At 36.3% G+C, this 14,233-nt stretch overlaps 1 protein-coding gene across 2 annotated transcripts in view; it reads right to left on the bottom strand.

Annotated features, from left to right (window-relative positions):
• Positions 1-14,233, bottom strand: part of LOC123679175 (laminin subunit alpha-1) — a 293,884-nt gene that overhangs the window by 135,515 nt on the left and 144,136 nt on the right. For both annotated transcript variants that reach the window (XM_045616605.1, XM_045616606.1), the window contains 2 exons: positions 6,839-7,081; positions 1,890-2,144 (listed from right to left, as the gene is read on the bottom strand). In XM_045616605.1, the coding sequence (XP_045472561.1) occupies positions 1,890-2,144; positions 6,839-7,081 (498 nt within the window). The remainder of the gene's footprint in view (positions 1-1,889; positions 2,145-6,838; positions 7,082-14,233) is intronic.

Here is a 14,233-nt window from a genome sequence, read left to right on the forward strand (position 1 = left end):
AGTCTGGGTATTATCCGAGTGTCTGGAAGTGCTCTATTGTGAATCCTCTACCTAAGATTCCTGATCCTAAAGATTTATCCGATTTTAGACCGATAAGTATATTACCATCCATGTCGAAGATTCTCGAGAAAGTACTTTCATACTCAGATTTATGACTATGTTTTCGAGAGCGAAATGCTTACTGCTCATCAGTCAGGTTTCAGAAGGGGTTATAGCATTACCACTCTTCTTTTAAATGTAGCAGATGACATCCTGCGCTCTTTGGATAAGGGGCATGCTTCAATTCTTACCCTGTTAGATTTTGCAAAGGCGTTTGATACCCTAGACCATGAGTTGCTGTGTGCTAAATTAAGTTAATACGGTTTTGATGAATCTTATTTGAGATTTTTTAGGTCTTATCTTTTTGGTAGATATCAGTGCGTTAAATTACGTGATGCATTTTTGGAGTACTGCTTGATAACTTCGGGTGTTCCTCAAGGTTTCATTCTTGTTCCTCTGCTATTCCTTGTATATATAGCTGATATGTATAAAGTTGTTTAGTTTGTTTACATCTATTTTTATTGTGATGACACTCAGGTTCATCTAACTTTCCTCCCCTCTGCCATTTCTATAACTGTCGGACGGTTAAATGAATACTTGTCAAGCATTGTGCAGTATTGCAAAAGGAACAATCTGAGAATAAAGGTCAAAAAAAGTTTCTATATAGTATATACCTTTCTTTCCGAGAAAGTTTCATGCGGAGGTTGAGGTTATGATAGGTGTTCAGAAGATTCCATCCTCCTCCTGCAGTAGGAACCTTGGTATATTTTTCGATTGTCGACTGAGATTTAGGGAGCATGTCCGGATGCTGTTGAGAAATTCTTTTCTGGCACTACGTTATTTGTATCGCCAGAGTTTTTAGATTTCCATGTATGTAAGTATCTCTGCGAAACTCTTGTGCTGTCCAAGTTGAGCTATGGATTGACAGTTTTTTATCCTTGTCTAGATTCCATTGAGAGATATAGGTTGCAAAAAGTGCAGAATTCGTGCTGCCGCTATATTTTGGGTTTGAGAAAATACGATAGGGGGATCAGTGATGGAATAAATGAGTAAGCGTGGCTCAGGGTCGAAAATATTTTTCGGCTTCAGATGAGTATTACTGTATATCGAATTTTGAGTAAGGGTATTCCTCCTTATTTGGAAGCCAGGTTGGTCTACAGACGAGATGTTCACCGTGTTGTTTTAAGGCTTGGGCAGAGGCTCAAGCTGCTTCGATTTGGTTCAGCCATGTTTCAGCGCTCTTTCACCTTTATTGCGGTGAAATTGCATAATGAGATGCTGATTGCATGTGGGGGTTCTTCTTTGAACTCATTGAGAAAAGAATTGAAGAATGTTTCATTTTTGAGCCAGTTATAGATTTTGTAGATAAGTTTCATTTTTGGTGATATTCATGATGTATATTATTAATGTTGTATTTCCTTTCATTAAATTTAATTTTTGTTTTTTTCTTTATTTGTATTTTGTTGGGGGTTGAGTGGAGTAGCCTTGGCTAGATTTTCGCCCCTAGAATTTGCCAAATAAAGACACTATTATTATTATTAATCCGTTCATTCAGCCACATCTTGTGAAACGAAATCGTGCAAGAATTCATTAAATTGAAATGAAATTCAGGCTATTATAGAAAATAATCCATAATACTAGTACAGAAGCTCATTCATTCAGAAGCTCTTGAGAGAATATAAAAGACTCCTGCACTTCTATTTTAAATAACTATTCATAACAAAATTGACATCAATCAATTGGAAGCTCATCTTCAATTCAGTAGAAAAAAAATTACTGTTAAAAACAGAACGATTTAAATTATAACTTCATCTATAATTATCATGGTGTGGACTACCATCTCTACTTACCCCAGAAGCCACATTGTATCGGCAGTTCTGTGCGTGACCGTTGCACACGCACTGGCCACCTATGTTGATGTCCCTGATGGAATAGAAGAGCCTCTTGTCCCTCGAGAAGTCTTCCACGAACCACTCCGGAAGCGGCTCCACCGTTCCCCTCAAACCCATCAGTCTCAGACGCACGTAACGCGCTCTCGTGAACTCCAACAGCTCCGGGCTCGACTCGTTCGCTCCGGGTCGTCCGTGCACCAGAGATGTGTGGATCTGAAATCAATATGAGGAGCTTGTTATATCCAATGAAGATTTGAGTAGGTTGAAATGGAAACGAAAGAATTTGATTTTTCGCGATATTTCTATAATATGAGGTGGATTTGGAAAATTGCGGGCTTCAGAACGTAGCCCTGGAGAACACCTTTGACGAGGATAGGTGGATTTGTGGTGTGATTCAACTTTGAGAGGATGAACTCTGTCAACGGATTGCTATTAAGGAACCTTTCTCCACAACAGGAATACATCCAGATTGAAGAAAATAGTTAATTGTTTTAGTAGGAAGGAAAGTAGTAGATTGACTGCAGCGTCTGATAGTTTATAGCCGAGCGTAGCGAGTCTAGTAATTCAGCCAAGGCAGTCAATCTACTTTGCTGCCGAGTTAAACATATAATTTTTTTCTGCAATTGTTCATAATCATACATGTAGGTTATTGTATATGCAAATTATTACAATTTCCATTATCTCTTTATTTTTCCTGTAGTGATAAATTAAAACGAAATTTGATAGAAATGTTTGAATGGTTGGTTACTATAGAAATGTACCTGTATGTCCATGATAATTATAGTTTGACAACTCATGAAATATCTGACAATTTTTTGGGAAAATATCGGATATATTTATATTATGGATAGTTATAGCGACTACTTACTTACTCCCAAGAAATAAGGAAGGTAGAAAAAAATATTGATTGTCAGAAAATGTCGAATGTTTTATTCGCATTAAAAATAATCACTTTGCTGCCTAGACAGGAAAAGAAATACTTGGCTGATTGATATATGTATGCAAAATCAATATTTGCTGTCAATCGGAAAAAAAAATATATTTTTTTCAGGTACTTTCAGGTAAGGAGGTGAGTCATCTTCTCAAAATTTTGTTCGTTTTTCTGTCTGAAATTTTTTCTAATCTTTTCACTAGACAAAAGAATTTATGCAAAAATTTTGCCAGATGTACTGTTACCATAAATCTATGATTCCTCCCTGAATATAATGTATAAAATGCTGTGAAGGCTATCACTTATGATATCAGTTATATTTATTGGATCAAAGTTTAAATTACCTTGAGTATTACCCACCCTTCTTTTGAACTACCTACTTTTCATTGAATTCTCAAGAAACCAAAAGTCAGGAATATTAAGTGTATAGATGGAAAAGTTCGAAAAGTTCTTGATCTACGTGGTTTGTAAGTCACAGTTCGTAAAACTGACGCACCTTTGGGTCGTCGTGTTGGATAGGAAAGCGATTTGAAAAATCGAAACCGTGTGTGTCACTCAAGAACAACTAAGAATATTACTGCTGATTTTCAATGATGAGACCTATTTCAACCTTGGAAGCTACGTTACTAAGCTGAATTGTCGCATTTGGTGCTCGGAAAATCCAAGAATGATTGGTGAAATGCCTGTCCATCGTCAAAGTGTCACTGTTTGATGTGAATTTTGGGCTAGTGAGTGATTGAACCCTACTTTTTCTAAAATAGGTGCAACTGTTTCAATAAATGGATGGCGCTACGGGGCTATGATTAATGATTTTTTTATGGCCGGAATATGAAGATATTGATGTGGACGACGTTTATTTTCAAAAAGATTGCGCTACTTGGCACAGAGGCAAGGAATTAAACGCAATTTAGCAAAAAACTTTCCTGGTTACCAAAATCTTGTGATTTAACATCTTCAGACTTTTTTTCTTTGGGCCACGAGAAAGATGAAGTATATGCCAATACTGTACAATCGATTCAAGACCTTAAAGATGGAATTCGTGAAGGTATCGAGAACAAACAGCTGCAAATGCGCAGAATAGGTAATGGAAATTTTTCATGAAAAATATATGGTGCTGCAATCGTAGGCGTGGCGGCCAGTTAGCCGATATCGATAATGACATACCTTCCTCGTTACAATGAAATAATTATCCATTGATATCTCGTAGAATATATATTTTTCTCCAATATCAAAAGGAAAGACCTCTTATTAGAAAATCATTTTAGAGGCCTGGAAAAGTTTGTGCTTGACTTGGATTGAATATTTTGATCGTTTCAGAATCAATGAATGAATTTCTGTGAAAGGAAAACCGCATTCAATTTTCTTGTCACCTTAGATATATTTGAAGGGGACCATGAAAGCCCCATGAGGGACCCCGTTATCCCGATAATTATCTTAAGTTCTTTATTTATTTCCCCAATCAACTCCCATCAGCCTAAACGAGGGGACAAATTGTCCGTGAGCGTTTTCCGCCCACCGCAATTGTTTTTTCCCGAATAACGCGTAAATGGGTTTTTTCCCGTGGGCGTCACCCGGTCCGTCCCGTCGGCCGACTCTCAATTATCCCAAACAAAAACCTGCCCGTCCGTATTCACTCATTTGGCCATCGGCGAGCGATTTGTTCAATTTGCGAGATGCTAGTTGACGATAATTGCTCGTGTCCGTATGGGGCGCGGGGAAATTACTGTTTGCCGTCCGGATTTGTCCGGATTTTTGGATACGGCCTCGCGGGTTTGACGGATCCGGCGCCCGGAATATTGACGGAGGTAATAGGGATGGGATAAGTGCGTCGAGATGATTACGCAGAATGGAATTACGCACCCGGATCAACTGACGAGACTACAGGAAACACAATGCAGAATAGAATATTCAAAGTTGTCAGGAATGTTACCTTACCCTCCAAAAGAAAGATTTTTGCTTGAGTCTACCAAAGGTACAGAAAGATTTATGATTACATTGGGAATGAAAGAATTGTTTCTGCAATTTCGATACTGCTAAGGAACAGAACTAACCTTTAAGAGCTTTAACTGTTACCTCGTGTGTACTCAGAACTGACTTCTCCCATATGAGTGATTCTTAGACCAGGCAAACCCGGACATTTGTACACCATGCGTTCAGTTGATTCTACCTCCGTTCCACAGAGTCTGCAAACATCATCAGCTGATTTTTCCATGCGGTATAAAATATATTTGCACTGACAGTGACCTGTCAGCAGTCCCACCATTACTCGAAGCTCAGCTCGTGGCATGTTCACAAGCTTTCTTGTATTGGCCGGTGAAAGCACCACACATTTCTTTGCCTCAGCAAGACCGGGAGTATTCCATCAGAGAGTTATTCATTGTCAAACTACCATTGTCAACTCGCTGCCTTATATTGGTCTTTTTCAATCCCACAAAAAGGCTCAGGACCAACAGGTGTTGAACTTGATGCTCTTGTGAAGTTTAGCTAGCTGCTCAATGCGTAGACACCATAACATAGCTACTTAAATCCTTTTATGAAAAATAAATATCAACTTGTTTTCTGAAGAAGAAATGTAACTTGAATGTTTGACTATTAAAAAGCGCAAACTGCAATACCTGGGACATATATACCAGTTACTGCAGCTTATTGTCCAGGGAAAGATAATGGGCAAAAGATCAATAGGAAAAAGAAGAAAATCATGGTTGAAGAACTCGAGAGAATTGCAACAACTGCAAATTGTTTGGATCTGCAGTATCGAGAATAGGCATAGCTTTCATTATAGCCAAACTTCAGAACGAAGACGAGTAATAATTATTTTTATCTACTCCTATTGAATTATATATCCATTATTCAACTGCTTTTGAGCAATTAATAGTATCTATTAACAAATATCGTGAGTTATAATAACTCACTACTATAACTCACTATAATAAATCGGAAAATATGGATCTGTGCTTCTATACTTCTCTGTTTCTATTCGATTGGCCGAATGGGAACATTCCATTATTGTTATTGAGGGGAGGAATGTCCGAGGGAATGTCACTTTAATAATTTTGACGTTTTCAAATTAATTTGATATCTAATTACTCTGAATGTTTTGCTGAAAACGATTAATTCAGATAGTGAAGATGAAATATTATATAGGTATACATTTTCAAAAGACAAACAGCTAATGTTACCATACAGAATTACTTGCCCGAAAAAAATATAAAGGAGTTTGTAGCAGTAAGGTCATTAAGTCGTCATTTACCGGGAATGTTTTTTGGTATATTTTAATGCATTTTTATAGGCAACTATTGAGGTTTTTTAATATAGTTCTATGTCTGTACTCTATACTGGATTCGAGCTACCCGAAGCTAGTTCGATTATGATTGGTGACACTATGTTTCCAACTCTCTTGTAGTCGGGATCGAGCATATATGTTTATTTCCCATTCCTTCTGTCTATATTCTAAGTCTGTATTCTTTTCTTAGTATTTATTGATATAGTCGTAGATAAAGTATAGTATTCAACTTGCGGTAATGGTCATAACTCACTTGATGAATTACAGCACTCGCCTGCGGCTCGTGCTGCAAACTTCATCTGCGTGAGTTATGACCTACATTACCGCTCGTTGAATAATATACTATTGTAAAAGTTTTTCACAATTTTCACACGTTTAGCAGTAGAAGAACGATCCATACTGCTGAGTGGCTAACCTTCTATTGAAATGTTGCGATTGATTGGTCAATTCAATGTATAGTGCCACATTGAAGAAGAAAAGAGAAAAAGGACCCATGCAGAGCCGAGTCACCAGAATCATTTTAAATAAAATCTAATCAGTGGACACACCAACATTCTCGACATCTTTCCTTCTACTAAACATAGGACGCTTCGGATGACCGTCCTCTTTGACATATGTCATTGGGGGGCAAACCAACTATTCATAGGAAGTACAATTCATACGGAATATGGCTAAGAGTTTTCAACAACTTACCTCTCCATTCTCCATGGGCGTCAGTTTCGAATAGAACGAAGTGCAGATCACTTCGGAGTCTGTGACATACTTTGGCTTTCCCTTCCTTGCTGTCATTCCAAATCTCTCTACGCATTCCCTGTCGTTCCTCGCAAAAAACTGCCAAGGCTGAAAGATGTCACCGTCGATGGAACGTTCCAGGATCCATGTCCCAGGCCTGGGAGAATTGGCAGATTTGATGATGATGTACATTATCTGATAGACCTAGAAAAATAATGAAATTTTTAATATTTCGGATGAATCGTCCGAGGAAATAAGAATATGAAAAGTACCATAGCCTATTTTCTGATAGCATACAAACTTATCGAGAACTCTTTGACTAATGAATGAATAGGTGTAGTACTTAGGTCATAATGGAAGTAGTTTATTGTGCAACAAGTAGGGAAAGTCCAACTTTTCTCACGAGTGTGGAAGTTTGTGGCACGAGTCTGAAAAGCGAGTGCCGCAAACATACGAGTGAGAAAAGGACTTTCTCCACATGTTGTACATGTTGAGTAAGCTATGAAGAATATACTTTCCATAGCAGTTGGTCTGATGAATGTTATTCAGACTCTGTTCCATCGAAACAATGGTTTAAAGGTGCTCCAGGGATTGAAATTTGGCTCTAAAGAAGAGGTTGAAGCCTATTCAGAAAGCAAAGATAATATTTCTACAGAAAAGGCATTTAAAAGCTACAGAAGCGTTGGAGTACATCTTTCACTTTTAACGATGGCTATGTTGACGATTGAAGTCGAATTTATAGTATTTTTTTCCGGTTATTCTAGGGACGTATTGAATGAAGTGTTACGGAATTGCATTTCAAAATAACGGACCAAATATATTTGTTAAAATGTTAATTCTTGAGAGATTACCACCACGTGGTTTTTTTCATTCATTTTCCCTCTGGCGCTCCTGCGATGACCAAATTGTACGATGAATTATCGACGAATTGTCACGAAATTATAGTTTCACCTCGTAATGAGTTTTGCTAGGTTTTTTCACGAGTATTTTGAAAATATATCAGTGCTTTGTGCAAAATACCATTAATTGTTTCGCTAAAAACAAGAAGTTACTATATTCTTTTTCTAAATTTTCCCTTCGAAAATGGGAAATATTCACTTTCTTCAGTGTAGATTATTGTTTGAGGAAATTATGTGAAAATCCCATAAAAATCGCCGTTTTGTAAGAAGAAATATCGCTAATTTCGTTTTGAAGTAAGCAGCCACGTGGTGGTGTTCCCTCTTTATAATATAATCATAACAGAAGCTACCCAAAGCATGACCACCCTGAAACAAGACGTCAGAAAACGAATGGCATAAAGAAATAATAGAACATTAGATTGTTGGCCACAGTGCTACCTCCTCCGGATCAATGACACCAACATGTGCGAACAAACGTCTCATTCTGTGTTCGAGTAGACCTACCCACTCGATCTTATCCGCCGTCCGCCACCGAAGCTTGTTATTTACTATCGGTCAAAGCGTGATTTTACATAATTCCATGGGGGAGATCGGCGAGCAGCTCTTTTATTGCAGAGTCAGGCCTCAAATTGATTTATACCCGCCATTATCTGTGTCTAATTCGAGAGGCGGGAACCTTATCTCCGATCGGACATCAGGCTGCTTGTCTCTAGTGTCGTCTGTTGTGTCGAACATACTCGATGCGAGTGGCTCTCGAGCCCAGATTGCGGATCTATGCCACGGCGCGAATTTTTTCGATGGTCTTCGATCGGTATCGCATCGGTCGCCGGTTTTTTCGCTCGACGGCCAGCCTGCAGTTGTTTCGAAACGAGGTGAGTGAAGGGTGGCACGAATTGAACACCTACAACGCAAAACGACATCGCTTTCATAGCTGGCACACTGATTCTCACTTGAAGAAAAAATCTCTAACTAAACATATTCGCTGCGCAGGAAGTTAATTCAATTCTTTTAACTCTTTAACTCAGATCTTTAAAGATCTGATGCGCAACGCACCATAAAATTAAAAACAGAGATTTCTATGACACGTCTAATCCCCCAACCTGAATATCCTGTTCATGAAATTTTCCATGACCAATTCGGCTGAACATCATCGATAACGAATTCCATCTTCTTTTGAAGTTAATGAACAGATATCGCTGCTTATTGTAATCACCTCTTCGAGAAATAACAAGGCCAGAAGACTTTTCTTGCAAATTGTTGCGATGTGAGGCACTTAGCATCGTCTTGTTGAGAATGAACATCGTCCACATAATTCCGGCTTTAAAAAAATCACTAATCATAGCTAGATAGTCCAATCCTCAGATTAATAAACATAGATAGAGAGATCATATTATGTTATTTTCAGTGAGCAAATTTTGTCCCCAATATGAACTATCAAATTTGACATGAAGTGCGCGGAAATGAAAACATATCAGTGATACGATATTTCACGCTATTCGCGAGTTTCCCCTAAAAGAACGCACTTCTTATGTCCCATATTGAATCATCGTTTCAGATCAAATCAAAATATATTGAAATAAATAACTAAATATATCAGAAATTCAGAAAACAAACTTCAAGCGCGCCAAACGACGTGGAACAACCGATGATACTAGGAGAGCAAAAGTTGCCAAACCTTGGATTCCAGCAGGTAGATACAGAAAATAATTATAATGCTCATTATAAATTTGACTATTAGGAAAAATATCGGATTTCAAATATTCAAATTTGCATATTCAATCGGGAATCACTCAAATAAATATATTTCATTCAATATAATACACATTCATAACGATATAGTAAAATTGTGGATTTGAAAATGTATCACAATCCGACAACGTAATCTTACCATATTGGGGACATGTTAAAATTGCGTATACTCCTTCTATCTCTATTTATTACTCTATGGTCCAATCCATTCATCGTGACAGTTGCACCAGGCTTATTTTCGAATAAGTAAGGTTCAGTCATGCCACCATCCCAACAATGTCACCAAACAGAGACACATTAAGAATGGAGATGCTTTTCAACTATCATTCTCAAATTTACGAGCCTCAAATGTGACAATTCTGCTTATTAACGTAGCCTTCGAGGTAAAAATGAACCTCATCACTGAAGATGATTTTTCGATGGAAATTCGGATTATTTCATTGCTTTAGGTTAGCTAACAGTGTCTGTAGATAATTCTCCAATTTTGTAGTGAATTTTAAAGATTTCGAAGCATCGTCGAAGAATTCATCGTTTCATTTTTAGTAATGTCGTAGTTTTTACTTGTTAAATGTCAAAAGAAGACATCTTCAAAGGTTAAAGCTGCCCAGCTAGCGGGCAATTGAAAATGGAACCTCTTATTGGAACATCCCTTATAACTTTTACAGATTGTTATGAAAGGATAGTTTAAGTGCGCGTCAATCAGTTAACCTATATTCAGATATATCTTGAAAAGATTACGCTATCGTTAAATCCTGATGAACAAGCCTGCGCAGATATTAGATTTAGTCTTTACAATTACGTGTACCGCACAACTTCAATTCTCTATATAATTACGCACCCAGATCAACTGACGAGACTGCTGGAAACACAATGCAGAATAGTATCGGGTGTTTTTTTTCGAGGTATATAACTTTGAGTTGGCATTCCTGTTCGAGATAGCAACCGATCTAACAGCAGTGAAGTGATTTATTCTCAGTTTGGTTTGGCAATTCATCATGAATGGACTCACACCTGAACAACGCTTGCAAATAGTGCAATTTCATTTCGAAAATAAAGGTTCTGTGCGGAATACGTATCGCGCACTACGTCCATTTTATTTTGTTTAGCGAAGCGCACTTCTGGTTGAACGGTTACGTCAACAACCAAAACTGCCGCATTCAGAGTGAAGCTAATCCTCAAGTGTATGTCGCAACACCGTTACATCCAGAAAAACTGACTGTTCGGTGCGCTTTATGGGCTTTATGGCCAGAACGTTACAGTCAATGGTTATATGCCAGAAATCATATCTAAAATGTAATGCCACAAGATTATCTTGCGGATAAATAAAATTCATGTCAATCGAATAATCCATCGTTGTTTTATTGCAATTTAAAGTTCTATAGCTCTAAAAAAAACACCCTTTAGAACTCCCAATTATTCATACTAAAACCTTTCTCGACAACATTCATATAATGATACGATTTTTCAGAAAGATGAGAAGTATAAAATGTATCATTCTTTGCATTTAGTTATTCCGGAATCAGCAGAAATACAGAGTTCATGGAATTGGAGGGTAATTAGCTGAGTTCAATATTCACAATACTGATATTTCAATACAACTATGGAAGAACTCTATAAAGAAGATAAGATATATAGATATTGCCATCTGAATGTTTTTATCGAATAATGATCAATTATCTAACAATTTCCAATAACAATTATATTCATAGAATTTTAGAAATTATAATTCTAGAAGCACTACGTTGGGGGATTTTATTTTCCACATAATACTATATCCAGAGAATACAATTATTAAAGTCAAGAATAATCTCATTTTGGAATCCAGGCTGAGGATTCTAAACCCGTACTAGATTGACCTGAGAGTCGTCCCACTACAACAGAATGATAGAGCTAAGCTCATAGCCGTGACCTTTATCCTGTTGCATTCCTGTTAACTTGCATCGAGATCGTATATTCTTCTTTTCACAGGGTCGTAATCAAATAATTGATGTAAAATTCAGAGACAGTTAGAGTCACTATGAAAAATAAAAAAAAAACACCTTTAATTATATTTGGATTCTTTTACATTGAACATTTTATGATTGAGTTCAGAATCAATACAATATTTTATGAGATAAAGTGATAAATAAACCTTCCAGAGAACTTTCTTATGAATATTCTTTCGATATTTTCATTGCAAGTAGATTTCTCAGATTATGAGGAAAGTTCTGTCAAAAGAAAAATATGTTTTTTGGTAGTAAAAGGCGATATTAAAATTCCAACAACAAAGTATGAATTTTCACTAGTTGATTCAAGCTGTTATTTCATGTACCTTGATGGTCTTTCACTCAAGGAGTGGCGAAATATGTTTGACTTATTTCCACAAACACGCCAGGTCGTAAGTTCCAATAAACACAAATGAGTGCCCCGAAAGAGCGTAGGGTACTAATTATTTTTTGACAAATTAAATGTACGAATCATAAGTTAAACCGTCATTTTCGTTAACCTAAATTATTCGAACGTGATAAAAATGTCACAATACAAATTTGCGGACGAATGGAAACGAGTGAGTTCGTTTACCATCACACCTATTGTAAAGCAACTTCTGTATTTAGCATATTTACCCACTTTATTGATATATTTTTATATGCACAATACCCCATCGGAATCTTATGAACACTTTGAGAGATATTGAATTCTCAAGTTCTAGTACATCTTTTTCAATTGTAATTCAGAAAACGGAAAATATAATTGAGAAAAGCAAATTGAATTTCGGAAGATGAAAATTTTCTTTCAGAATGGACTAGTTTATTGATGTTGATAATACTATATTTGACACGATAGAATTAAAATATAGAGCAAAACTGATAAATCAGTGAAAAAATTTTGAAAATCCATCAATAAATGACTGAGAAATAGATTATTAAAATTTACGTATTTTAGCGCGGAACGTCTTTGGTTTGTGACGTCACGGCTCTTGCCTGTGATCGCTACACCATAAATTACGTTTAAATACTTAGCCGCGCCAAGGCTCTCGCGCCGTTTGTAGTGCATCCCATTTTGGGTGAGACTGCCAGGTTTCTCGCTTGTTATTTAAGATAGAGCCTTGCGGTTTTCACGTTCCTGTCCTACTTTTTCGTGAAACTCAAGTTGGTCTAATCAGATTTTCCATAACTGTTTCCGTTCAAGAGATACACGGCGATTTTGGAAATTGATACTTTGCGGACCCCTCCTTTATCTCCGAAGTTATTAGAAATAATGCTGAGGTAAAAACTACATCTGAATCAGAATTTTGCGTAGAATCCAGTGGCGTACTCAATTTTTTTTTTCGGGGTATGGTTTTGAAGATTCAACACAAACCTATATTTTTTTCAATGGAACACCCTATATAACATTACTTCGTTGAATTCGTTATTTTTTTCCCTTCAAAATGATATATGACACTATATAGGTAGGATGGTCAGAAATGTTGAAAAACACTAAAACATCAAATAATGATGATTTTTTGTTAGTGAGCAATGGATTTTCCATATGAAAAAAAGGATTAATTGGATAATTTTCATTTGTGATATTTATTTATAGTAGAGTAAGCAAACAAATATAATACACTCATCACTAATACGAAAAACAAAACGTAGGTACCTACCTAATAGTAACAAATGAATAATAAAAAAAATCATAAACATTGCATAATATCTTACAGATTAAACTGTTCAAATTGCTGTCCATTTTCCCTAATACATATAATATACTACAGTAAAAGACATAACAGTCTCGAAGAACTTCGTGCATCAAGAGAGGCAGTTTTCCAAGATTTACAAAACCGCCCTTTTATAATATTAAATTTAACTCAGGCGTATTGAAAAGTTTTGTCAATTATATATTAGAGGAAAATAGACAGTAATTTGAATAGTTTAAGCTGTAAGATATCATGCAATGTTTATGAATTTTTGTATTATTTATTTGTTGCTATTAGATAGGTACAAACGTTTCGTTTTTCATGTTAGTGATGACTGTATTATCTTTGTTTGCTTACTCTACTATTTATAAAAATCACAAATTAAAATTATCCAATTGAACTTTTTTTCATATGGGAAATCCATTGCTCATTAACAAAAAATCATCATTATTTGATGTTTTAGTGTTTTTTTAACATTTCTGACCATTCTACCTATATAGTATCATACATCATTTTGAAGGGAAAAAAATAACGAATTCAACGAAGTAATGATATATAGGGTGTTCCATTAAAAAAAATATAGGTTTGTGTTGAATCTTCAAAACCATACCCTGAAAAAAAAAATTGAGTACGCCACTGGATTCTACGCAAAATTCTGATTCAGATGTAGTTTTTACCTCAGCATTATTTCTAATAACTTCGGAGATAAAGGAGGGGTCCGAAAAGTATCAATTTCCAAAATCACCCTGTATCTCTTGAACGGAAACAGTTATGCAACATCTGATTAGACCAACTTGAGTTTCACGAAAAAGTAGGACAGGAACGTGAAAACCGCAAGGCTCTATCTTAAATAACAAGCGAGAAACCTGGCAGTCTCACCCAAAATGGGATGCACTGTACAGTGTAGTTTTAACTCGAGTTTTGTTTTTATGTCACCATAATGGAAGAAGGCTTCGTGAAAGGACAAAGTGACAATTTGCTTAAAATAGATATATTCGCAGTGATGGAGTTTTTTTCTTCAAATCCATCTTATGTCAGTGCAGAAATAAA

This window comes from Harmonia axyridis, chromosome 4, assembly GCF_914767665.1.
Source record: "Harmonia axyridis chromosome 4, icHarAxyr1.1, whole genome shotgun sequence".
NCBI lineage: Eukaryota > Metazoa > Arthropoda > Insecta > Coleoptera > Coccinellidae > Harmonia > Harmonia axyridis.